Below are 26,887 nucleotides of genomic sequence, written 5' to 3'. Positions count from 1 at the left end.
TTATTTTTACCAGTACTTCTTATATTTCAATCTAATCTTTAAAACTGGCAAAATTACTTATGACAAGTATTTAATGTTGAAATTATGGGGCAAGGATTTTTTAAAATACATTCTCATCTGTTTCAATGCAGATACATCATCACAGAGGAGACAGTACATACAATTTACATGAGAGATTTGTAGTAAAACTTAGAGATACACACCAATGTCTCAATATAATACTAACTTGGAACTCAGATGCAAGTTTTTCAAACTGTACATGTATTTTTTAAAAAGACATAGCTTTGAGAAATGTGTATATGTTGAAGCATTTTCATTAAGAACAAACACTTATTAACACAAGTAAAATTATAGCAGCAATATGGGAGAATATCTAAGCTACATAAACATTAATAACTAAAGTAAACCCAAATATTGAATATTACCTTACTAGGATGTTTGTGTTATCTAAGGAGGACAGGTAACACCAATTACTTATGCCAAACCATCAAAGAATCTGGATTCATTCACTGTGTGAACAATACTGTTGTGTAATTCAATCCAAGTCACGGTTTTAAAAGAAGCGTCCAACGCCAACACTGTTTTGGAGTGCTTCCTGGAGAACTCACTTGAACCCAAGATCACCTACGAGCCTTTTCTGCATCTTTGCTGTAGGAACTAAGGATGCTTTTAAATATGGATTCCTCAAAACTAGGCTTCTTTTATTTACACTATTCAAAGTTTACTTTTCCTTCCAACAACAAAATGTGCAGGAGGATTTACTACATGCTATACAATGTAAAAATAGACTTTAAAAAGCCAGAACAACATGAGTAAAACTGTACAATATTTGTTCCCTGCTCCAGTTCATTGCACTATTAAGTTAAAATGGATGAGTTGTCATGCCCAGAAGACTTACTGCAGGATGAGAAAAATCCACGCACACGCAGAGGAGGTAAAACACATACTGGGTTTAGGTATAATGTGAAATGAAAAAATACTGTTGAGTTATATCCACGGAAAGCTGCTTAGCGCAGGAAGGAGTATGGCTCAGTCGGAAAGGCAGCCCTCTTCATGTAGGACACAGTACTGCAAAGGAACCACAGAAAAACAGCAGTGAAGTGAGGCTTTATCAAACCTGCTGTGTATACTAAAATACTTGAATGTTGAATTCTACCCTATCAGTAACACAGTAAAATCTAGGAATCAATTGAAACTGGCAATTAAGATAATATCCTCTTCTCAAAAGATAATTACGTGACACAACCTCGCTATCTTTAACTAATATTATGCAGAAATGAGTTAACTAAAGGTCATGTCTTAAATGGGGATTTTTGATTTGAAAACAGAACATGAAATAAGAAGTGATGCATGCAGCTACATCTTAAAAATATGCACTGACAATTTGAGATTTTAACTCTGCTTTCTAATTCTGGTGCGTGTACTTCAATCACACAGTGGGAAGATAAGACATGTCCTTCATGTGTTTCTCATTCCTGTTTCACATGTAAGACACAAACCTCAGAGCAATCCAGCTTTCAAACCAATGCTAGCACAACACAAAAGCAAATAAAGAAGTCAGGTGTAACAAAAAAAAACTTGAGGCATGAAAATAAATGTTCTTGTTATCTGAAATACTTGCATAATTTAAAAAATAGAACAAGGAGTACATTCCTTCTTTATTAAAAGAAGAAAATGTAGGGTTTTTTAAAGGCTTTACTAGACACTTGGAAGATGAGACATGAAACAGCAAAACAAGCAGAAAGATGATTCTGCTTTCATGACATCTAAATTTAGAAAAAAGCCTGAGAGAAAACAATACTACACATACTTATGCATTTTACTCAGTAGTATTATGCATTTTACACAGTAGTAATGTACATAATATTATTTTTAGCACTGTATGTCACAATTACTGTTTAAGGACAAATGGAAAAGAACACAAACCTTAGCAATAAATCCATCTTAGAATAGCTTACTGTAAAGATACATTTGATTTCAAATTCACTTTTATGTATTTGTAGTTATATATGTTTTAAACATGTCACAATTATTTAGATTTATACATTTTCTCCAATTAAGGAAAAAATCAATTAATGTTGCAAGAGTAGACAGCATGACTTATTCAGTTTGTGTATTGTACTGACAGCATGTTATATTTGGGAGTTATCCAATTACACGAAGGTAAAGCTCCAAATTTTGTAAAATATGGAAGTAAAAACTAATAATCTTGTCTTGATGTGATACCAGACAACTTGCTCCTAATACTCTGACTCTGTGTGTATCTACAGCCTAGTATTTCATTGATTTGTCCTGCAAGTAGGTAAATTAAGGAACCCTTGCTTCCAGCACATTTCCTCAGATATTCCTCATTAGCCCATAACAATAAAATTCAGTAACTCCCCTTCCCACCATGCCTTTCTCAACTTCTGCTTCAAATTCACTATGAACTCCAACCAAGCAGGTCCTTCACACAGTGTTCCTCTGTCCTCATGTCCCCAGGTTGATAGAGACTACCTACCCTAAGTGTGCTCACCCGTATGCGAATACATGAAAGCTGCCTGGATCATTTGAAAGCCAATACCCTTTAGCTAAATAGAAACAATGGTTTTGGTCTTTCTCCTACCTAGCACCAGTTCCCTATTGTATCTGTGAAATGTATTTGTTTCTGTAACCTGTCTTGTGGAGATGAAATTGTCAATTATAATTTGTGAGGCTGAGGAGACAGACAACACAACTGCACAGAGGCATTTTCTACAGAGAACAGCCTAAACCTGCATACTTTGTGGATTACAGATGCTACTACCTGTTGCATTATTGTACCTGGCAAACAAATCACAATGCAGAAAGTCAAGACATTGCCCATGCAAGAGGAAAGACAGAAAGCTTCTGTAAAAAACAGTAATTCAATGGGTGCAGTCAAAACAAACATGCTTTCATCTAAGGAGATGGTACCTATCGTTATCCAACACCTAAAACCAATGCAACTATGAGATATGACAAAACTCCCTTCATTCATGCTCCTTGCTCAACAGCTTAACTTGTGTGCAAGAAACTGTTGCTTGCTTGCTTGTGTAGGTATTTCTACAGAAACAAACACGGTGTTTTTAAAGCACATTGTATCTGTTAAACCATCACAGAAGTCAGTACAAAGATGAGCAGAAGGAGCATTTAAATACAGTGATCTTATCAAACTGCCAGCTTCAGCTGAAAAGTGTGCTAAGACCAAGAATTTCCATGTTGGCTTGATACTTCTTCCTGTCAGCAAATGCATTCCCTGCCCCTTGCCGCCATCTCCCCCCACCCTAGTTTCAACTTCATAGAACCATAGAAACATTTCGGTTGGGGAAGACCTGTAAGAGTCCAACCATTAACCTAATGCTGCCAAGCCCAATGCTAAACCTCGTCCCTAAGGACCACACTTACACGTCTTTTAAATACTTCCAGGGATGGCAACTCAGCCACTCCCCTGTGCAGCCTGTTCCAGTGCTTGACAACCCTTTTGGCCAAGAAATTTCTCCTAATATGCAATCTAAACCTTCCCTGGCACAGCTTGAGGCTGTTTCCTCGATCCTATTGCTTGTTACTTGGGAAAAGAGACTGACACCCATGATCCTTAGTGATAAAATATAATAATTATATTAATGTTTTAAAATATATTCAGGGAAATGCATGGAAATTGGTAAGCACAATTACAAATGTTTATTAATTTCATGTTACCATCTACTTTCATTCTAAATCTAGAAAACAGAATATGAATCACACGCTAGTGGAAGAAGATCTAAAACACACTTGCAAAGCAAATTGCTAGGTCCCTTTCATTATTACCAACAGAAATGTTCACTCAAAAGCAAAAAGTAAAACCTCACAAAAGGAAGAAAAATCCCCTTGGAAAGAATTTAGGTTGCATCAAGAGTAACACAGACAAGAGAAGGTAAGCTGCTGCATTGTACAAGACTCCACATGGACCATGTACATTGTCTGGCACTGGGACACTTACCTTTGCAGAGGTTCTCCCTGGGGAATAAATCCAGGGGAGAGCTAACTCATCACTGGAAAGAGGAACTTAAGGATGAGGACAAAATGATATTTTTAACATTTTGAGGGATGCACAGGAACAGCAGAACGTGGGAAAAGAGGGTCTTGTAAAGAAGTAAACACCAGAAATAATTTCAAAACTAATAACCCTATTCATAAATGAATATGGAATTTTCTTACATGAAATGCACCAAGTTGCCCTGGAACTTTTCACTTCTTTGTACTGTGTTTGCACATCCCATGTTCTGAGGATTTATACACTAGCTGGTCATGAGAAAGAGTGCAAGACCGATCCACAGTAACACTGAAGACCAATGCAGATCTGGCTGCAGAACTCTCCTTCAAGTTCCAGTCCCATGCTCTCAGCCAAACTCCCTTGCCAAAACAAATTTACTCAACCATTATAAAATGAAGTATCAAGCATTAGACAACACATGCAGAGGGTCTGTGTCTTCCTACATGATCCAAATTCAGTCTTTTGAAAATTTCAGAATTATCCTGGCATTTAGTTCAAGATATTCAAGATGGTGACACTTTTAAAGAACTTGAAATTCAGAAAAAATATAAGCTTATTTAACTTTTTGCTTTATCAGAATATCAGGGAATTTGGCCAGATTTCTTGTTAAATAAACACTTACTGCTCAATCTTATGGTTCTATTAACCATTCCAGATTTGCAGTTTTCTTCTTTTATTTGTCCCCATTACATTGTGCCAACAATACTACAGCAATTGTCAGAGTCACTTTTTTCCCTGATTTTTTCTTCCGCTCTTGACTCTAAACAGTCTAAGTAACTTTTCAACAGCAACCAACAATATTTGGACAAGTTTATTACTAATTCTGTGGACAGCCATAACACCCACGTAAAGACTACCGCGTTCCAAATTTTTAAATACCAAAGAATAAAAAGACAGTGCTGTTTTAAAAAAAAATAAAGTTAAGGACTTGGAGATTTTTTGATCTTTGTAATATAATATGGAATATAGAGCTAGAAAGATGGTTTTATCTGTGCTGACAAATGCCACCCTAACCTGATTTCCTATAAAGCTACACGTATCCTACTGTCACATATAATTTAATGGTGCTTTTTGTTGCAAGATTGAAAATAATGATCTTCAAAGGAAGAAGTTAGCAGATTTAAATAGAACCTTCAGTGATACAATTCACACATTTGCAAACACCATTCCTTGATTAAAGCTCAATAAAAGGAAGTGGAATACATTCAGTCTAAGACTAAGGCTGGATCATGGAGTAAACAAATATAAAATGAATATGATTATCACTGTACCAGAGATGCTTATTACTGGGTCCAGCACTTGATATCATCCTGTTTCTTTTGGAAAAAAAAATTCAAACCCCTACATCTTCACAATCATTTTCACCTTGCCATGACATTTTTAATCCTTACAGTGAAGACAGCAGAGTCTTTATAAAAAGTAGGACACTCCTTTTATTTTGAAATTCAGGGACTGGGTTGGAATTTCAGGTACAAAAGCTGAGCTGAAAGTTGCTTCAAGTGATTGTTTAGAATCATCTCATCTCCTTTAACAAGCTTTAAAAATAATTTTCGGATGACAGGTGTGTCTTGGGGGTATTTTGTGTCACATATGAAGCCTCACTGAGGCTTCAGGCCACAAGCTTTAGTGGCAGAAAAAGAAGAGAAAGAGATTACAACTTCAGAAACAATTGTCTGACTGCCTCTTCCAGAGGATAAATTTACATTACAATGTAACACTGTCAACTGAATTATAAATATTTAACATAATTTAAACATAGCAATATGAAGGTTTTAGTTAAGGCTCCATTGAAAGGAAGAGTAAAATTCTGTGCTCTCTGGCTTGTACAACTGCTTGCTGTTGGAGAAACACCCACAGAAGAGTGAGAAAGGCTTAGTTCTGTTGAGTAAGGACATCATGGCAGTGGAAGGGAAATCACCTTTTCCTTTCAGTATTAGTGATGTGAGTGACTGCTTTTCATACTCCAGGCATTTGTGGTTTACAATTTAGAGACAACATTTAGTGCTTGTATATGAAGACCTGCTTGATCCAACACGTTTAATGTTAGCTTGATGTTTTTGCAATTAGTGCACCTAGTTAATAGAACATCCCTGGTGACTTTAAAGCCAGGAGCGCACAGAAATAGAAGGGAACCTCAGTATCAAGGTTCCTAGATCACTGTGTTATATGTTCAGCTAATCTACTTTTGTAAGCCTTCTAGGCAGAAGAATTCTCTGTTTCTCTAGGCAGGCATTTTCTTCTCAGTATCCAAGTAATTGTAAGTTTTTCTGGATAGCTACATCTCAAAATAAGAGCTGACGCTGTAAACAGCACTATTCATTCCAATCTGTCTCCACCCCATGTATTATGATGAAAAGCAAACAGCTTTAATTATTGACAGCAGTTCACTCTCTTTGGTCAAAGACTCTGCTTCACAAAACTGAAGTTTAGTGCCATTGCCATTAAAAGAAAATTGATCTTGAGCCTAAATGGCTCTCAGCTCGTAAGCAAATACATCTGCCTAATATAAGAGGGATTTTCAGAAAGGGTAAGTAAACAATGGAGCAATCAAAGGAATCAACCGAATGGATCTCTGCATTCTTATTGCATGTGGTAGTTCTGCAACCCTATGTGAAACTGAGAAATGAGCCTCTCCCAAGATGCCCTTGTCAGAGCTTCTAGAACACTGCACGCCTTTCAGATTTTCTGAAGCAACAGCTCACTAATTTTTATCCATAACTTTAACCTGAAAGTACTTTCAAATCTCTGCCAGATGAGACTGATTAGAAGTCTGTGTAAGAAATAAAAAACCCTGTAAAAATCAAAGGGGGGAGTTTACATCAGTTTTTAGTTTTTTAAGTATTCAAAAAGCCAACAAGACTTGGAAAACATGATACCAAAAGAAGAGAAAAACTCTGCAGCATATGAACATGAAACAGAACACAATATATGTTTGGGTAGCAAATGAAAAGGCATCCATCATCCTTTTAACATCTGTTTGTTCAGACCTTGGGAGTTTGATGTGTATGCTAAACTTGAAACACTAAAATGATGGTATCATTTATATGTCAAGAAGTAAGTGAGAACACAGGCATTACTAAGATCTATTTAATCAACTGAAAGTAATTTAACAACCTGGAATTCCTTAAGCTAAAGCAAGCAGTGATTTTCAATGCCTGGTATTCTATTAACATAATCAATTAATAAGAGTGGAAAATAAATTATTAGTACATAAACATTTTAAATAAAACATGAATTAGTACACATAAAATTAATCATTTTTATTATTGGTGAGAATGTAGCTATAAGTACTTCACCTAGCAAATACATTATTATAGGCTCTTTGAATTCCAATTCGAAAAACCCTTACAATGCAAGTTTTTAACTATACCAATTTAACTTTGTAAGACAAACTGCACTGCTCCTACTGATGTCCTTCAGCTAACTGAATATAAACCATATACTTTGCTGTATTATACTATCACAAACAAAGTAAAGACGTTTGTTTTATGAATTATATGCCCTGAAACTCTGGACATAATAGAACAGAACACAAGGGATAGCTGTGTTTGATAGAAGGACAACATAATTCAGGAATGCTAGAGGACCGCTCTTTTCAGACACACCTTGTGTGTACATTAAGTTAATTTAGAATAAAAAGAAATGGCTGCTAAGCAAGATACTCACCCTTTAAAATATAGTCTGTTAATAAGCTTGGCACTTTCTCACTATCCTCTTTCATGGCATGCAGGACTGAAGAAGGAAAAGAAAAATTCAGGTATTTAGTCATAAAGACAACACTCTCAACTCTCAAAAGACATACCATAAAGCTGTTCCAATTACTCATAGGGATATTATTACCACCAGATTAGTAAGAAAACTCTTAGCTGGAATATGAGAAGATTCAATGAGAGACATCATATTTTCACCTTTCACTTCTGCAGCTCTCACTGAATTCTGCAGAAGATAGATGATAGAGACCTATTTTATATGGTTAATTGTTACAGTAAAATGTCTTCAGTCATAACAAAACCATGCACCTCTTCTCCATAAAAAAAAGCTCTCAAAGACAAATGTAAATATGCTAACAATTGCTGGAGAGTTGGAATTCTTAAGTAAAAAAAGTACAGTCCATTAATTGATTTCTTTCCTCTTCAGCCCGAGTTGTGGAATAATGACACTTCTCTGGAGAAATACTGCTCTGAGTGTTCTGATGGAAATGTTGCTGCTTTTATTCCCCTGGAATGGTGAATGATAGCAACATTGAAAAATCTTAAATACATGACTGAATTTGGCATTAACTTAGAATAATGCTAAAATGCTACTTTCTTAATTGATAGAAGTCAAAATTCTCCATCTGTGTGTATTTCTGAAGAAGGGAAAATGTTTTGACCAGCTCAACATGACACATATAAGCTTGTCTGTTACTCCATAAACAGAAACAATGACCATCCTTTATGAATTGCCCAGGACAGGACTGAAAAAATCAAGAGTATTATAGGGAATAGCATTATTTCATAAGCTCGAGATTCCATAAGTGGGGCTCTGAACTCAAAAATTATAACAAGTGCTTTATTTCCACTTCTATCTTGAAGCAAGGCATTAGTGTTCATAACTGTGGAACAATACACAGCTTGGAAAGAAAACCCACCCAACCAACCCCAAACACCTGCTTTGGGGTCTGCCTTACCAGCAGCACACAGAACGAGTCAAAAATCTGTGACCGAGTCACAGGATCAAGTTCCAACCAGCCCACAGAAGGTAACAGCTAGTGCTCTTTAGAGTGCATTTGTACAAGACTTCTTGTTGTTAAACTGTCAAACAGCACAAAACGTTTTCAAGAGGCTTTAACCTCTCACTGTTTAACACTGAATTTTGAGGATATTTTCTAGTGAAATTTAAATACAACAAAAGGATAAAAGTTCTCTACAGGAGTAAGTATAAATTGAAAAATATATTTGTCAAAGAGAAGTATCTACTGCAGAAAAATGAAATGCAGTTGCTTCTTGCTTAAACATTTAATTTACTCCAGAATTTGCACAATACTTAATTTCTCTCTCCAAAAAAAACAACGAATGAGCCTTTTACCATCCCTCAGCCACCTGTGAAATCCAAGACCTGTGCTGCTGGGAAGTAGCTTAAGACACAGTTCGATCCAAAGCCCTGCACTGTGACCTGATCAAACAGATCGCTGCACTTTACCATCTATTTTTAAACTGCTCCTATAAGCCTCAAATGAAGGTGATGCCTCTGACTCTGAGATGCTCTGCTGTATTTAACACCTCATTTAAAAAAACCCAAACACCTTGTTTTTCATGTAAATAAGATTAAAAATAAAAAGAGGACTTAGAAATATTTTTGAGGATCCAGCCTAAAAAGATGTGAAGGCAGTAGAACTCAAAAGCACTGTCAAAATGTTTGGTTTATGCTCCCTAATTATTAAATTTTATTAACCAAAAGACCCAACCGATGCAGGCTATTTTAAAGGCAATTAAGTACAACCATTAGACAACTATCCATGAGTGTCCTGACATCCATTCCAATTTTTGAAAGTCATGAGGATAACCTCAATAAAGTACATCAAGTTTAAACAAACAGGGGTACATCAGGTTCTACACGACAGCATTGCCAACTTCCACAACATGCAGTACTTCCTTAAGGCTCACTCTTTGAGGTAACATGAGAACATCTACTTCTGGATACGTGCAAGTTTCTACCCTTCAGGCTTTCAGAAAACAGCTGGAAAACAAACACACCATAAAGGCTCTGAAAACAAGTAAAAACTGGCCGAGATGCACAGTTAAACATCACACAATTTTGCATACGTGCCACAGGGCAAAGGGGAAGAGGTAACTGTGCGATTCATTGGTTTTGAGCAACCACAGGTGGAATATAAAGAGCAAAGGAACTTCACATACTTTTGGTTAACGTCTGAAGATCTTCAACAGATGGTGGTCCATTTTTCTTCTCATAAGGAATGACGGTTGTTAAGTACTGTCAAATGAAAAACAGAGTTACTTGAGCAGTTTACATTGCTTGCATTTAATTTTACAAAAATAGGCTTTTAAAAAAATCGTATTTCACCAGAGATTAAGATTATATCCCTCCTATCCCAAACCTTTTATCACAGAAGCCAATTGGTTTGGGTTTGTTGTTGATAGGTTTGGGTTTTTTGGTGTTTTGTTTTTGTTCAATTATGTGAACATCACACTAAAAGTCATGCAGTTAAACACTAAAAAAACTATTTAAAAATAAGTGGAGCTGTTCACAGTAAAAAGTTTCTCCATTACATTTCTTCCACTGAGCCTCCAATAGGCTCCGATTTCCTCCCTACAGAAGTTCACCAGAAGTCACATATTTAAAGTACTTCTTACAATGAAATAGAAGCTGGAAGAACAACCTTCCAACCACCTCCCTTCAAATGCAGATGAAAAATTTTCACACTTGCTCTTAAAAAAAAAAAGTATAAATCTCATGTGTGCATCACCAGAAAAACTCAGTCATTATTTCTTTCCAGTAAGTACATTAAAAAAAAACGTGGTTTTTGAGACCGTGTTTTAACAGCCTCAAAAAACCCCATAGAATTTTCTCAGGAACAGTGTAACTCTCTTAGTAAGAATGTGAAACATTCCAAGGACTTTGACAGATCAAAGAGCACTGCCCAGTCCCAGCTCCCAAGGTTATGTATAGTCCTCTGCACAAAGGAAACCCGACTGCCCTAGTTAGGTGAAAATGAAACCAGACAACTTTTGCCTTCTGACCCTGCTCACTTCCAAGCAAAGAGTACAAAGCAAGCCTAATTAAACAGGAGCGCCCACGGTTTGGATTTTATTATTTCACTTTTAATAGCCAAATACGCAACAAACATTTTCAAACCAACTCCACTTTGGTTCTATTCACTCTTTACTTAAGTCTCTTAACCGTCAACCTAAAAAACCCTCCAAAACAACTTACCCCCACTTCCCCCCAACTAAAACCACCAAACCAGCCAAACAAAACTGTCTTAAAACTTTCGGGATTTTCCTACCTGGAATTTGGTCAAGATTTACTTTGAAATTCTGGAAGTAGACCTGTTGCTCTAAGATTATGATTAAATGCAGGTCATATGTTACTTTGGAGCCTATATGAACGCATATTCTACTTAAAGAGGTCAGCATTTCAGAAGTACTGAAATTGCTGGCATTTTCCCTAATGAAAAAGCTTCCTGAAACCTCCTACAATTCAATTTTTAAGAATTTAACATGAACTTTATTCTGGATTAACAGCTACAAAGCAAGAGACAAAGCAACTCCCTATCACTCTCAACTTGAGAGATACGAGGTTCTCCACGCAACAACTGGAAAGCACCTTATGTACAAGGTCTCCTTCTCTCCTAGGAGCAGCACTTCAGCAAGCGAAGCACAACTCAAACCCTGGTGAAGAGGCTCACTCTACAGAACTGGTGCTGCAAAATGCAGCTATAACCATCTCTGTCTCCAGAGCCAGCTCACGCTCCTCATGCCCAACCACACCCCCTGCCTAAAAGCCAGAGTCAGTTCTATGTAACTGAAGGGGACCATTGTAGGGAACGTACTGACACCTCACCCCGACCTTACATGCACACAAGGTGCTTTCCTCCCACTCAGTTCCTTTTGGATTCTCTACCACCGCTCAGTGCAGCAGTGGGAACAGTCAGAAACAGTCGGTTTTCCATTTCCTTTTCAGTTGATGCAACCAACAGGTATCAACAGAGATCGGTGCTCTTAATAAAATTACTGGAATCAATAGCTAGGTGTAAGGCTGTTAAATCTGCAAATGTCAGAGATGGAAGTAGATCTACTAACTCAGACATCAGAGCTCACGCTGTCATTTCCATCTGTCAGAACTAAGTGACATTCTACCCTTTACCTACACAAAGAAATTACTAGGACATGTTTCCTTGATCAAATACCAATATTCTCTGTTTTCCTTCTCCTGTAAACTCCACCTTTCAATTCTCCTAAGGATGATTAAAAAAATCTAAACTTATTTCTTAGTTTTCAGAAACCACATTGTTTTTCTCATGAATACTTCACTGCTGCAACGTCACTATAAGAGCACCATAAAAACGGATTCCCTGAACTGCTGTGTGAAGGATAACATATTATGAAAAGGAAAAAATGAGTAAAGTCTAGCTTATTGACGTGCCCAAGTGTTCAGTTGACCATGACCTCTACATTTTTGAAGTTGATTTGACAGTATGATAAGCAGCAATTCCCACTGCCATTTGTAATCACCCATAAAAAATGATTATATGCCTAAAAATTGAAATGAAGATGACTATCTTAAATTTTCTGATCACAGAAAAAGCTACCAACATTTCAATGGCTTTTATGCAGTCAGTGTTGTTTTTTCCAACTGCGTTATCAGATGGGAACGGGTAGTTCCCACTGAATGTTTTTCTTTAAGCACTGAAAGGTTCTGAGCCATTTTCATGTATCTCACAGATGCACAGACAAAAGGACTACAAGTTTAAAGAGAAAAAAACCACTACCAGAGTAATGCTACCCAGAAAATAGCAGAGGTGGTAAATACTATTAAAATTAAAGACTGCAAAGAGTTCTGAAATAACTGAAGCTTGTCATAAATTTTACACTGTAGCTTTATGTACATGTACTTCTACCCTCTAACATACAGAAAAATTGTGTCCTTGCATTTATTTTTTGAGTACAACTCCAGATTGGTTACTAACTCTTCCTTGCTAGCAGAAAACACCTGAGCGACAGTTTAGCATGACAATACACCCTGAAAAAACATTAAAATATTCTGAAAGCAGCATTAAGCAACAAAGCACCTGATAGTTTTTTTTTTCTCTCTCTTTGAAACTTGGAACACACACAAACAAAAAATCTCCAGGCAAAAAAACTCCACCGATGCCACAGAAAAATGAATTTCCGGGACTAAATCAGGAAAGACCTGGGATCTCTCCTACTCTTTTCCCCTACTTCTTATTTTAAGGGTTTGCTTAAGGTCACAACTGAAAAACCAAGGACACCCTAAGCCCTCCTAACAAGGATATAGTATACGATAAATCAGCAGTCCGATCAACATGAAGAATGACATTAGTAAACTAACTCAAAAAATGACTGGAAGAGCTAACCAATCAGTGTTACTGTTAATGATGTGTAGAAAGTTAGGTGCAGTCAAAGAGGAGGAGGTAAATTTCTTTTTATGGACATCTCTGTTGAAAGTCTTTTAACCAAAAGTAAGAGGGGCTGGCCTAGCTAAATACATTCACTTTATGAAAATACACATTTATTTAAAATATGTAAAGATACTGGCATATAGCTGTTATTTACTATTAAATGGTAAAGACAGCAAAGGGGAAAACCCCCAAACAACAAAACAGCCCAGCTATTACTTTGCCAGTATTGAAATGATGTAGAGTGATTAAAAACTGGTAGGTAGGCACTATGCACATGTTCACAATTAGCTGGATCTATGGAACTCTCATACATATACCCTGCTTGAAAAAGACCATCATTTCCATGATTTCTAACCTAATGATTCAGGAATGAATTGAGGAGTTGTCCTACCTCCTAAACCTCTCTGCAAGATACTCATCACCTTCCAAACAGAAATGTAATCAGCCACTACTTCTAAACTACCAGGCACTTTACTGCCTCAACGGACTTCTAATGGGGGAGAAATAAAATTAGTTTGAGTAAATTCTACTGGGTAGGTAAATAATCAGAAATACAAATATTTTGTAAAGTGTGCCAAAAGCATAAGCATTAACACTTTGCCAAAATACAGAATGCATTTAATAAAATAAAGACTACACTTCTGGAATAAACAATTACGTATGGCTTGGAAATAAAGCACAAAAATCTTGTAACTCAGGTATATGTAACATGTACCCACCGCAGCTGGGTCTCTGTGCTGTATATGTCAACATTTAAATAGTTGATGGAAAGATACAAAACTTGCTTATAGCTTATGTATATCAGTATTCTGCATTGTACACATATAGCTGCTTTTAACGTCATGCAGTTGTCAAAGGCAGAGAGGCAGGCAACTGAGTCCACACATTTTCGAGATGCTACTCTGTTTTTAGATATATCAGCTCTGAACATCTGAAGTAGAAAGAAATCAAAGCCTTTTTCAGTTGTAGATATTACCCAAGTCCTTAATGCTGAAGGCTGAAGCGTTACATCTAACCTGATAGATACTGGTTTTCACAGACATGCAATGTATTTGAAGCATGCATTGTGCCAAAACAGACTTTCAGCCTAGGGTACAAAATAAGGGTCATTATTTCAGTGTATCAGGATATCAAGTCCTGACTGCCTCAACTTGTCGAGGAGAGAAAGAGACTTCAGGCTGATCACAGTCCTGAAGCAGGGTAACATACAGATTCCAACCTTCTTCTCCTATTTTGTTTTTCCCTGTCTCAGTGTTTATCTTGAACTACTGTCAATTTTCAAGGTCTCAGCTCCTATGAAAAGTGCAGGCAAAGAATGAGGAAAAGAGAGAAAATAGCCCAGCACCTGTTTCTCTCCACCTGAGTTCCCAAAGGTGTGGCGGAGGCCATTCTGTATGACATTTGAGATCCCTTCCATGCTGAAGCGCTAAAAGTAGTGAAAACACAGCAGAAAGAAAAAAAAAAAAGTGACAGATAAAAGTTCAGAAGAATATCAGTGTTTATCAAGACTATCAAAGACGAATGACAAAGACAAGCTCTAGGATGTATTTCAGCACATTTCTGGTCACCTACTTAATTATTAGGATTGAAAAGCAAACATTAGAGTGGCAGTTAAGCAGTATATCACATCAAAATTTCATAAAATTTTCACACTGCAGACCCAAAAATCAAAACTTGCCTTTTAAAGTTGTTTCATTCTGAAATGTAAAATACAGTACTTTTTTAAAGTTTAGTTCACAGTACAATCTCCTTTATAATTCCTGTTACAGCAATATACTTTCAGAGATACTGCCAATACCAATTTTTCAGATTTTAAGTATCTACTAGAAACACTGCTCAGAGGTAGCAATTTTCAGCTCTCTTTAAAACATTTTATGCTTTTATGCTTCCTTTTTCCCCACAACTGAAGCAACAATTACTATTCCATGTTTTTGTAATATGATAAAACATACACAATTATTTAATAAAACACCCATATTAATTTCAAGCTCCATTACATGAAATCATAGAATCCACAGTTTTGGTTTTGGGGGTTTTTTCCTTCAACTTTGTAGTCTTTTTTGCTTGCTGAAGAAGACAAGTTAAAAAAAATCTAATTAATTTTGGCATTTATCATCAGGTACATAAAGCAGCAACTGAGAACAGAAAAAGAAGAAACTGTCAAGCTGCTGACACAGGGCAGTATGATGTGCACACCTCTGCATGATTATCCGAATGTGTTTATTTAAGGGAGAGGGAATAAAATGTGCTGGAATACAGTATTCACTTGCTTTCTAAAGCACAACAAGGTCAGTAAATACACACAGATGTTGCCAAAGCCATCTTAACTCTTTTCAGATATCCTACTTAAAGGAAGTGGTATCTTCATACCCTGACTATTTTTAATGACCACCCAGCTTGCTCTTGTGAAAGAGGTAACAGTTTTAGAAGTCTAAGAAAGTGACTTACCCAAAAGATGTATCAAGAGTAAAGTATTAAAACCTCTATCAAAATTCAAGTAACATATCTACAGGTGAATCGATTTCCTTATAGTATGAAAATTGAACCCTACTTTCAAGTTTTGTATTTAAATGAGACTTCGTTATGGTTTCGGTTCATAAAATTGTTTAAACATTGTTAAACTCACACTTCACATACTTGAACATACGATCCATATGCACATTCTCATCCCTTTTTTAAAAAAAGTGTTGAAGGAAGAAAGCTTGCACCTCTTTCTGGGAGAAGGCTCTCAGATCTGTACTTGGTGGTAGCGAGAGCTGTTTTCCAAGGAACCACACACTCGCAGCCTACAGCCTTACTTGGGAGGCAGTTTGTTACACCCTTCTCAGAAAGCAATCTGACACGCCTCTATCTTGAATAACCAAATACAAAAATGTTTTATACTGGGACATGTAGTTATAACTTGAAAACATCATTTGGTCTCCTGACTTGAAACCAACCAGAATAGCTTATGAATCACTTGACTAAGTTTCAAAACCAAATAACAATTTCTCTTCCTAGATAGAATACTGCTTCTTGTTTTTCCACGACTAGGAACCCAGAAGGAGTACATTTGAACATCTACCTGTGCTCTTGCAAAAAGGATGACTATTTTTCGATTTTTTTCCCCCCAAACATCTAGTCTCTTAGCTGTGTTTAATGGAACGCTGTGTACAAACACACACTCTTCATTAGACAGACAAGATCTGAATGACATTCGGGTTACAACATAGGTATCTTACACAATTTAAAAAATAGAATCTGAAGAATTAATGTTTCATTACAAATGTTTATTACTTATGTTTGAAAAACAAACACAAAAGGTTTCTGATGTCCAGCTAAATCATTCTTTCTGGGACTTGGCCAAGATCTACAATACATTACCAGTATTTTCTGGATCCTGTAAGAGATACTAAGAAATTCTAACATTAGTATCCCACTTCAATAATTTAAAATTATACTAGACAGGTAAGAAAGTAAAAATTGCATTGACAAGATAATCACCTAATTCCTTCCATTCTCCACCTCCCATTATTCAAACCCTGTTTGAAAGACATTTTTCCTTTTGTTGCTATGTTCTGTGAAGAATAAAACAAATTATCTCCTCCCTGTATACCTGCACTGCGCTTTGGCCTCACCCCTGCCTCTTGCTGGACACAGGTTTCAAGAGATCCAGGGTAAGACTTGAACTTTTTTCCTACCTAAAATCCAGTATGATCAACAATTATCCATAAAACTACACCAACAATAATGAATTATCTGCAGTGGTGCACACATACTAAAATTAACCCAGTGAAACCAAACAGATAAATGAGTTTGGCTACTGACAACAGAACAAAGAGCAGTGTAACCAGAGACAGCACTTTTTGCAAGAAAGGTATGCTGATTCCAGGCTAACTTGCAAACAGTTAAAAAGATATTTGTGGAGTATGAGAAGAGTCAAATGTTACATGACCTTGTGAAAAGGATCATCTGAAAAGGAAGCACCCAAGCCTTGCAGGCGAATGAAGCATGGAAGCAGGTGGACTCGGTATCTTGATACAACCTAGGACTGCTACTTCCCATAGGGAAAAAACAAAAAATATTCTGAACATATAAGTAGTTACAAAAACTTTCTTACTGTTCCAGGCATATGGCCTCTTTCTTGTTTGCCATTCTGTGGACTACCATTTTTCAGCTTCTTTTTCTTCTTTGCTGTTTCTTTGTATTCTCTCTGTTTGTTTTGTACTTCAATGAGGACAGAAATGAAGCTGTTTTTCACTTCCTTCTCAAACTCCAACTCATCTCGTAGAGCCAACTGCTGTACCAGTTCCTCAGAATAATCCTTAATAGCAGTCTCAATTTCTTCTAGCAGTTCATTTAACTCAGCAACAGACAATCTTTTTACTCCTATAAACAGTTCACACAAAAAGCAATCCGTCAAGATTTGAAGCACTAGAGTAACTGCAACAATAAAAAAGTACTCTTAAATTTTTGGAAAAAAATTAAATTCTAAAATTACAAATAAAAAACAACATTCCTGCAGGAATAAACACATCAGAGTCAACTAGATAAGCAACAAGAAGATGGTTACACTTTATTCTGATTTCTGAGAAAGCTGACGATCTCCAAACATGAAGAGCACACTGCAGTTCAAGTTGAAGTAAGTGCTAAACTTCTAATACTGATACCTCTGCTAACTACTGCTTTCCACCCACCCACACTGGCTGTTCAAAGTATGTGTCTCCATATGTTCTGACACAATCCTGGCATTTCTGCAATCCTTGGATTTTTCACCTACAGAAATACCGATAGCATACTCTGTGAGTGAGGGAATCTTCTTGAGGATACTGCTAAGGTATGCACGTTAATAAAAGCTTGCTCCAAGCTTTTATGATAATATTTTAGATGCATTCAGTAGAAAAAACAACAAAATCCTCCCAATTTTCTTTCTCTAGAGATTGTAGCCAAAAGCATGGACTTGTATTGCCTGAAACAAAGACCTAGATAAAAGTTAGCTGACGGGCTCATTTCAATAAAGAATAAGCATTAAGAGTTGTGAGACAGCACAGCATTCCCAGCAGTTGCTATGTGAAAAAACATAATTTTCATTGGCATTTGAGAGGCAACTAGTCCAAAGGGTACAATATGTTTAAGGACACTGCATAGATGCTCCTAATGATTTCACTTCACTGGCCTCTGCAGGTAACACAGATCTTGGCTGTGTTCACAGTCGCTGCCCTTACCATAGCTGTAACTTTTTGCAAAGTCGACTCTGGTTGCCAACAAGAGGAAATAGCAACACCAGCTCAAACATATGCCAGGGGAAGAAAGGTAAATCCAATGACAAGATCATCTAGTGCTCTGTGGGTGCTGCGAGTCACAGAACAGGCCTTATGGTCTGTGAAATGGAGTATGCTCTGTGCTAAAAATTAATATGAGTTAAGTTCTGTACACCCTCAGCACAAAGGATGCTCTAAAAAGCACAGGTTCCACTACTGTTTAGTTTTTCTGAAAGACTAGAAAGCACCAGTGAGTTCCAACACTGAAGAACCAGCTTCACAGCCTACGTAACAATTGCTCCAAAAACAGAGGTGCAGATTACCCACCTGCAATCCTGATCAGTTTCCGATGGATCAGTTGTCCTTATCAAAGCCTACAGAAGCGGTACATAGGAACTACTCAACTGACAGTGGTGAGTGAGAACAGTAATTCAAACGCAGAAGACTACTTGGATTAAATCTTAGATAGGTAGGATGAAAGACTCGGATCCAATCAGATCAAGATCCTCTGTGTAACCAGATTTGTAACTGGTTTTGTTTTTGAACTGTCTTTTCCTATCTAAGAAAAAAGTGAATACAGACTTTGATTTCCTGCTCTCAATCGTAAACATCAACATGGCTGACTTGCGTTATAAAAGCCAGATAGCTTCTAGGAAATCCCTGCCATAATTTCAGAGATGCAGGCTAATTCTAAAGCAGTTCTGCACACAAAAAAAGGTAGCAAGAGCTTTTCATAAAACAGTGACCTGAAAGACATGAAAACAGATTCTGAGAAACCGGTGAGCAAAGTTAAATTATCTGCCAAAGTAACTCAAGGCACTGCTTGGTAAGGGTTGACCTTTAAACCACAAAGACTGAACAGACAAGATGAACTCCTGAGGCAAAGCAAAATAAATATGATACGAAATACCAAGCAAGCTTGATTAGCTCCAAACCTAAGGACATATGGAACTGTCAGAAAACCAGGAAGCCCTGCTGCACAGGATACACTGTGCTTTCACATTCCTGAAATTTATGTGTTGAGACAGCTGAGAGTCCAAGCATGAAAATGGGATCTCCTCCACAAATCTGAAGTGTAGCAGAAACTGTAAGTCATGTCACAAAAGGCCAGTTAGTTTTCTGAATCTTCTACAGATTTTGTACTGCTGACCCAGACCATGGGAAAGAAAGCACCAAACTTTGTAAGAGTGACCAAAGTAGAAGGATCATCTAGCAAATACTCCTTGTGCTCCTATTACCATCTAGAATCGATTTTGACAAATACGCAGATGAAACAGATGTCCATCATGAAACTGACTAATCACAGGTTTATTTTACATACAATTCAACCTATTACAACTAAACTATAAATGTAATTTCTCCATTCCTTTTGCATAGGGAAGAACTGATGAGGTCATTTAAGTAGAAGATACTTTTAAAAAATATCTTTTAAGCTTTTTGAAGAGGAATGGGAGGAGGAGAGAAAAGCACGCAGTCCTTGTGGGGAGAAAAAAAAAGCAACAATTGCCTCATTTCTGTGTTGCTGTAGATCAAGATATGTCACAGTGACCAAACACCTTTTATTTACTGCATAACTTTCAAGAGCTTTAGCTAATCTTCTTAAACATAGCACACTGGTCTCAAGAAAGTGTCCCACTTTAAAATAAATAAAATTTAATAAAAATTATCAACTTCTCACTTCACCTAAGAAAGGTCTTCATTCCAGTGATTCAAGCTTCAGCACAGTTTTAGTTGAAATTCTATTAAGTTTTATTTTTATTCTAAGTTATTAAAGCTGAAAAACTCTTCTATTTATGTTCTAAGTCCAGCTTATTCTTTCAGGGCATTTTGAAAATATTTTTGAAGGCAGATAACTCACAAGAAGGACTTGCTATAAATCAAACACACAGCAAACTTACCCTTTAAACTATTTTCAGTAAGTGCAAGAGCAAAATACTAAATAAATGTCACTTACTCTCTTCATAGCTGTTGTTTGTACTGGACCTCTTGAGAGTCTGAATTTCCTGGGAAAGTATGGAAAGTCGATCTGATTGGGTGGGGGTTTCATCATCTTCTGGATCAGGTGATTCCTGCATCATTTCCTCTATTTCCTCAATCACCTTCAAAAAAAAGCGAACACCCTTATGAAAAACCCTCTTGCAGGAGGAGAACCAGCCTGCAATTTGAAGCAAAATTTTAGGGGCTTAAGGGATTTTTTCATTTTCAATTAGTCAAGGTGCTGTTGGATGAAATTAATACCAAGAACAGATGGAAGAGAATCAACAAAAACATATTGACGTTTCCTCCTCATCTTCGCTCTCTGAGAAGCTGCCTGCCTTTTCATGGTAAACTGGTGATCTCACAACAAGCAGTCTCTTGAAACTACAGTTATTTCTATATGAAAGTACACACATATATGCTTGAGAGAAATGAACTGCAGAGTGAGGGAGAGCATCTTTCCTGAGTATTCAGTTGAAGGAACAGAAAACACCACCACAAATCAATTACCTCCACACCTCTCAGTTCACTACACTTTTCTAAGAAGTAGAAAAAAAAAAAACCAAAACAACAGAAATCCAATGTATATAGAACTTATTTTTCACTATAGAAATTACCATATTTCTACAGGCTAAATTTATTCAGCTGTTCAGTTATTAATAACATATCAGTTTTTACAGGTTTAAAGGCTGCAGACAGTGGAAAGATCCACCTCAGAGTAAAAAATAACACCTGAGGCAGTTCAAATAATCCTGTCTCTCCTACTTTTAATAACTATGTTCATCAGAGTTCACAGGTGACCATTTAAACAAGAAGAAAATATATTATTGGATTTGCTTACTAAAGCAGGGTCTTAGTGGGCAGTCATTAACCTTACTCAGAAGAGTATTTCAAGATATCACAAGTAAATTCATGGATTTAGAACAGAAGCCTTTATTTTAATGGATTAATTTGAAAGCTTAGGCAAAAACTTCAATGAACTCTCACTAAACACAAAGCCACATGAAGACATGAATGGCCACATAGTCATGCTGGAAAACAAACTACATTCTTAAAATATTTTTGCTTCTTAACACATATATTCAATTTAGCAGTATTTCTGACTAATTCATGGTAAGAAATGGATAAAAATTTCAAAGACCCTGGACTGTCAACCTCACCTGAAGCATCTGAATACTTTCCATGTCTGAATGATATAGCAGCATCTCACACAATACCACAAAACTAAATAAAGATCAAGAAGCTTAGCTGTGATGAAAAGCAAGGAAGAGGATGAAAAAAGTCATTACAGACTAAAAGAAAAGACCACACCAACGCTATTTTTGCTGAACACTTCACCTGCTCTGCTGTGAAGAGTGGTTCATCATTGATGCAGGAAACAATGATAGAATGCATATCCAACTGTTCTCTCAGCTCTTCATCATCTGACAGGTCAAGGTTCAAGTTATCATTTACCTGGAAAACATGAAAAGGTGTAGTTACATAAATGTATATACGCACACACACACAAAGGTGTGCGTGTGTATACATATACACATCTATATATAGAAATACATGTACATATATAAAAACCAAAAGGGGAGCTGATACTGAAAGTTAAGAATGAAACAGACTCCTTGCCCATAATAATGAAATCAATGATTCTTGATGTCAAGTACCTGGAAACTGAGGTACCTTAACAATTGAAATCAGAACTGCAACTGGAGAAAGTTAAAATAGCTGTCAGTCTAAAGACTTGGAATACCTTCAGCACATAAAGACCACACATGCAATGACATGTAGATATCTGCATGGAAGCCAGTGCACCCAATGTAGATGTTAAAATCTTAAATGAAGACAGACATTTGTCAGTGTGGGGTGAAAACGTAGCTATAGTCTCCAGCATTACACAAACCTGTTATCTTTACGTGCTTCTATAGTTCTACTTTTTCATGTAAGATGACATGAAAACTTGTTATTTAATGGAACATGGCTATCACCACAGATTAAAAAAACGTTGTTGAATATCTCAGCGTCTTTTCAAAAAGAAACAGAAGTATCACTGTTTCCACACAAATACCATCAAATCACTCTCATCCTCAAACCCAAAGCTGTACATGTATCTTTTATTTTACTACAAGTCCGCTCCTTAATCAGTCAGCTACCTTTTACTCTCACACACTCGAGTTCATTTAGAAAGTTGTTTGCTTTTTCTGCACTTTGCTTGTTGCTAGATTCTAGCCAAACCAACCCAGAAAAGCCCCCCCAGTCCCCAAAAGCTGCAACATCTAACCTTTGACATTTTGAGCTCAATCACTTTAACTGATCGTTGGGCTAATTTATACAGCTAGTTATAATGCTTGCAGAGTCCTTGGCCTCCCTGCATTCAGTTCTCAACTTTTCCTGCAATTTCTCTGATCACAGTTTTTCAAAATCCTTCTCACATTCATTTTGAAGATCCTACTGATACATGCCCAGATCGCTAGTCTAGACAGAAAAGCGATTTGTACTTCTTCAGCCATCAGAATGAAGTCAAAAGTCCATTTTCTTCCAGAATCTGAACTCCAATAAACCATGCAGTGACAGGGCTTGACTAGGAATACCCATTCACCTACCGCACAGATGCATCCCAGTTTTGACATTCTTTAACATCTGCAGTCCTCAAATGTTTGTCCATGTATACAGGCTTACAAGCAAGGATATGACTTTATCTAGAGGAGGTCAGCTTCCCCTCCTGACATCTCCAGAAACAACATTTTGAAATACAATCAGAATATATTCTCATAATTTGGGCTGATAAACCACCCAAACAAGCCCTACAGCTGATGCCAAAAGGACCCCCTGGCCTTCCATCCCGCCACACTCCATGCCTGTTTCCGTCCTCGCATTCCTATCAGGGAATGACTTCTTCAACAGTAATCTAACAAAAATACAAGCAATTGCGCAACCCTGTTCCTTGTACCTCTGTGTAACACTCCCACCCAACTACTTTCATCGTCAGAGCTGTATAAAAATGTCCACAGATCTGTGACGTGGAGCAACAACGATTAGATGACTCAGCCTCCTTCACCTTACCTTCCCCCCCCCCCCACTAAAACAGGAACAGAAATACTCTAAGCACAGCATATTATTAGTTTCAAACGCATCAAGGAAGTGTTGCTTAGCTGTTAGCATTCATTGCAGGCAACTTAAAGCAAGCTACAAGCTGGTCCATATGGGCTGTCACATACCCAGAAATACTGCTGACACATACGGAAGCAGGGGAAAAAAAGAAAAAAAAACCCAAGGAAAAGTATGTCAAATGTTCCCAAACAGATGGGCTTTACACATCAAAGGGCATGCCAGGTGGAGTGAAAGCTGGAAAAACTTGAGATACATTTAATCCATAAACTGATTTTCCCTTCTCCTGGCAGCGCACCTAAGATTCTTTCTAATCCAGCAACACCACTTTAAGCATTTTTTATGTAGCTCCTTCAGAAATTCCTGCAAAGAACCTACAAAAACTATATGAAACTTTTTTTATTTAACCTAGTTCCTTATCAACAAATCCATCAGTCTTCCAGTCCATTTTTTAGTCACACAACAAGGTTACAGCATGGGGGGCTTTGTAAGTCTTTAAGTATTTCATTATTCTAAAACCATTTAGCAAGTCTGAACACTCTAATAACAATCAGAATAAACACAAGTAAAATTCAAAGTCATCAGACTCAAACCAAGAAAGCAAGTTCCAAATTGCCACCTTCCCCTGCTGAATCCCAAAGTATCCTCTTCAGTAGAACAATCTTTGTTCCTGTCACAGTAAAGAGTAGCTGTGCATTATATAATTGATGGCAGATGTCAAAGCATTACCCATTTTCAGGTTACACACAGAGGTATTTTTACAACGTAACTTCACTATGTTTAAAAGATAAGCCACTGGTTTCCTCAGAAGACCTGGTAGATGGGAATTCTTCCCAGCTTTTCTTCCTGAAGCATTTTAATCCACTTCTAAGAAGATCAGAGGACAACCGTTTCTATAAACCTCTCTGAAGCTCTTCATTCCCTGCTACAACCCCAGACAACTATTCGACTCATTAAATAAGGAAAAACCAAGCCAAACCAAGCTCTTGCACTTCAGTGCCTCCTGCACCACCTTTCCTGTAAAAGAAGCCACTTTACTCTCCACCTGGCTGCAGAATGAGATGAAGTTTAAAAGAGCCCACATCAGATCTATTCTATCAGAGTCCTCCTGCCTCCTCCCCTCCCTCACCTAGAATAGGGTTCAATGTGAAACAGACAAGAAAGGTTTTTTGTGAAACACTTCCGTACATTTTTTTTCTATCATGCTCTGGCTCTAATGAACATCTACCTTAAGCCAACCCTGAATTTTTCCAGCCCAAGGAGATGGAAACATACATCAACGGTTGTTTGATGTTTTAAAACCTCTAGTGTATAATGCCAAGTACTAAAAATATTTAAAGCCATTTAACAACAACACTCTTTTATACAAATGCAGATTGTTTTATTTCCCTGCTGAGTACAAAAGATCCGAAGAGGGCAATTCCGCTGATCAGAACTTACCCCTTTTTCTGAAAGATTCAGTGTTGGCAAATGCAAAGCTCTGGTGTGGGAAGATTTCCAGTCAACTGGCATTACATTACCATAATTATCAGTTAAAGCATTCCAGATCCTGGAGAGAGGAATAAAGGAACAAAAATGCAGACCTTAAAACAAGCAGCAACTGATCAGCAGTAAACATACTTGTAAAAAATAATATATTTATATCAACAACTATTTTTTCCTCCCTAAATATTCATCTACAAGTTACTGACAGTATTTTTATACTGTTTTGATGCTAAGAAAAAATGCTTTTTGATAAACATGGTTTATTCCCCTTTTAAAATCAACATTATGAAGAGACAGTTTAATTGTTAATTATGTAAACATACTCAAAATCTTTTCTTTTGGGAGGGAGGTGGGGTGTGGATGAAATGTTTGAAATTTGAGCTCAGCTAGAAACTATTCCTAGCATTCTTCCTGTTTGCCTTGACTTTTGCACAGTAAAAACAGGAATTAGCAGTGGCTGAATAGCAAATTCCGAGCCAAACCTTTTCCTTTCTTTCCATTTATCACAGATTATACTAAAGTTTTGCAAGAGTTCGGTTTCATCCAGAAACACTCTTGCTGAGCTCAGCCCACCACTCCTGACTACAGTTGACTTTAACTGCGTCTACAGTGCAGACAACCTCTCTGGCTGTACCAGAGGCTTGCATATGAATCCCTATTCTGGTATACTAGTTGAGATTTTGAAACAGAGCAGCCCTGTTTGCAGGTCAGGGGCATGGTTGGTTGGCTCTGCTGTGGGTGCATGTTTGGAGCGGTTGCCTAGCTAGGCTCAGAGGAGGTCAGAGGAATGGCTGAGCCAGACACAGAAGGGCACACGGAGCCTCACTGCTATACAGCACATCTCTGGTTATTAGCTCTGAATGTACATCACTGTTCACACCACAGACATCAAGCCTTCTGCTAACAGGTTTTGTTTATCCCTTCTCTTAGAATAATTAGTTACCTCAGGGAAAACCTGCACGACTTTTAAAGAAGATAAACTGACCGAAAATTACTGTAAAGTAACAAGTACAAATACTTGTAAAATCATGTTACAAACAGGAAAGCACCATACAGATCAGAGACCCTCCTGCTCTCGGGGAAACACTACAATTACCGCAGTTGCAGCCGAGATGTTGCTCGCCATCCACTTTCCCTACTTCCCTTGGTTAACTGTGGAGAGCGAAGCAGCCGGCATTTTGCAAGAAGCCACACAAACGCTACCCTCCGTCACCCTGCACTGCAGACAGCTCCTTCTTCTTACCCCGCAGGTAAGGGGCACCGGGACACCCGCACCGTTCCCCGGCGGCTCGGGGAGTAAAGCCAGCAGGCTGGACGCCGGCTCGGCCGCCCTTGCCCCGCTCGGGCTGGACACGCAGGCCTGCCCCAGCTGCAGTCCCGCGGGCGGGGAAAGGCTTCAACTCTCGCAGCCCACAAGCCCTGCTGGGACTCCGCCGGAGTAAGGCCCAGGCCGTAAGGCCCAGGGACAGCGCTCCCACACAGCGGGGCTAGCGAGCCACTGCCCCGCGGCCCCGCCGACACTTCAGGCCGGGCCAGGCCTCCCCCTCGGGCGGCCCCACCACCGCCGCCGCCGCTCCCTCTCCCTGCCTCCCCCCCGGGCCTGCACTCACTCGTCGTCCTGCAGGGCGCTCTGCTCCGTGAGGGGTCGCAGCGGAACGCGGCTCTCGCTGCCGCCGCCAGCCCGGGCCTGCGGGGGCTCAAAGCAGAGAGACAACTTCGCCCCCAAATCCCCACCGCCCCAGCCACCTTTGTCGCGGGCACCTTCGGGACCGCTCCCCGCGGAAGGCTGGAAGCCCGAGAAGTCTTGCCAATCCCCCGGGTCTCGCTGCGAGGCCGCCGCCGCCATAGCTGCCACCGCAGCTGGAGACGCCGGGTTGCGCGCCCCCTCCCGCAGCTCCCGGCGGTGCGCGC

General features: G+C 38.2%; 1 protein-coding gene across 1 annotated transcript; it reads right to left on the bottom strand.

Moving 5' to 3' along the window:
* FEZ2 (fasciculation and elongation protein zeta 2) lies at positions 1 to 26,873 on the bottom strand. Its single transcript, XM_084261764.1, has 8 exons — positions 26,587 to 26,873; positions 24,932 to 25,040; positions 21,731 to 21,847; positions 20,370 to 20,514; positions 17,275 to 17,543; positions 9,931 to 10,006; positions 7,700 to 7,765; positions 1 to 1,068 (listed from the first exon to the last, which is right to left on the bottom strand). Exons 1-8 carry the CDS (start codon positions 26,820 to 26,822, stop codon positions 1,052 to 1,054), a joined length of 1,035 nt encoding a protein of 344 aa, XP_084117890.1. The 5' UTR covers positions 26,823 to 26,873; the 3' UTR covers positions 1 to 1,051.
* Positions 26,874 to 26,887: the final 14 nt, after the last annotated feature.

This window comes from Gallinula chloropus, assembly GCF_964237585.1.
Source record: "Gallinula chloropus genome assembly, chromosome: 3".
Lineage (NCBI taxonomy): Eukaryota > Metazoa > Chordata > Aves > Gruiformes > Rallidae > Gallinula > Gallinula chloropus.
The sequence above is the reverse complement of the archived record's forward strand: the minus strand, read 5'-3'. Positions and strand labels throughout refer to the sequence as shown.

Excerpts from the sequence above, each read along its gene's own strand:
- FEZ2 (XM_084261764.1), bottom strand. The coding sequence starts at position 26,822 with ATGGCGGCGGCGGCCTCGCAGCGAGACCCGGGGGATTGGCAAGACTTC. Across the intron at positions 25,041-26,586 it reads AGCGCCCTGCAGGACGACGA|GATCTGGAATGCTTTAACTG; the intron begins GTGAGTGCAGGC and ends TCCTCTCTCCAG. Across the intron at positions 20,515-21,730 it reads CACTCTTCACAGCAGAGCAG|GTGATTGAGGAAATAGAGGA; the intron begins GTGAAGTGTTCA and ends TTTTTTTTGAAG.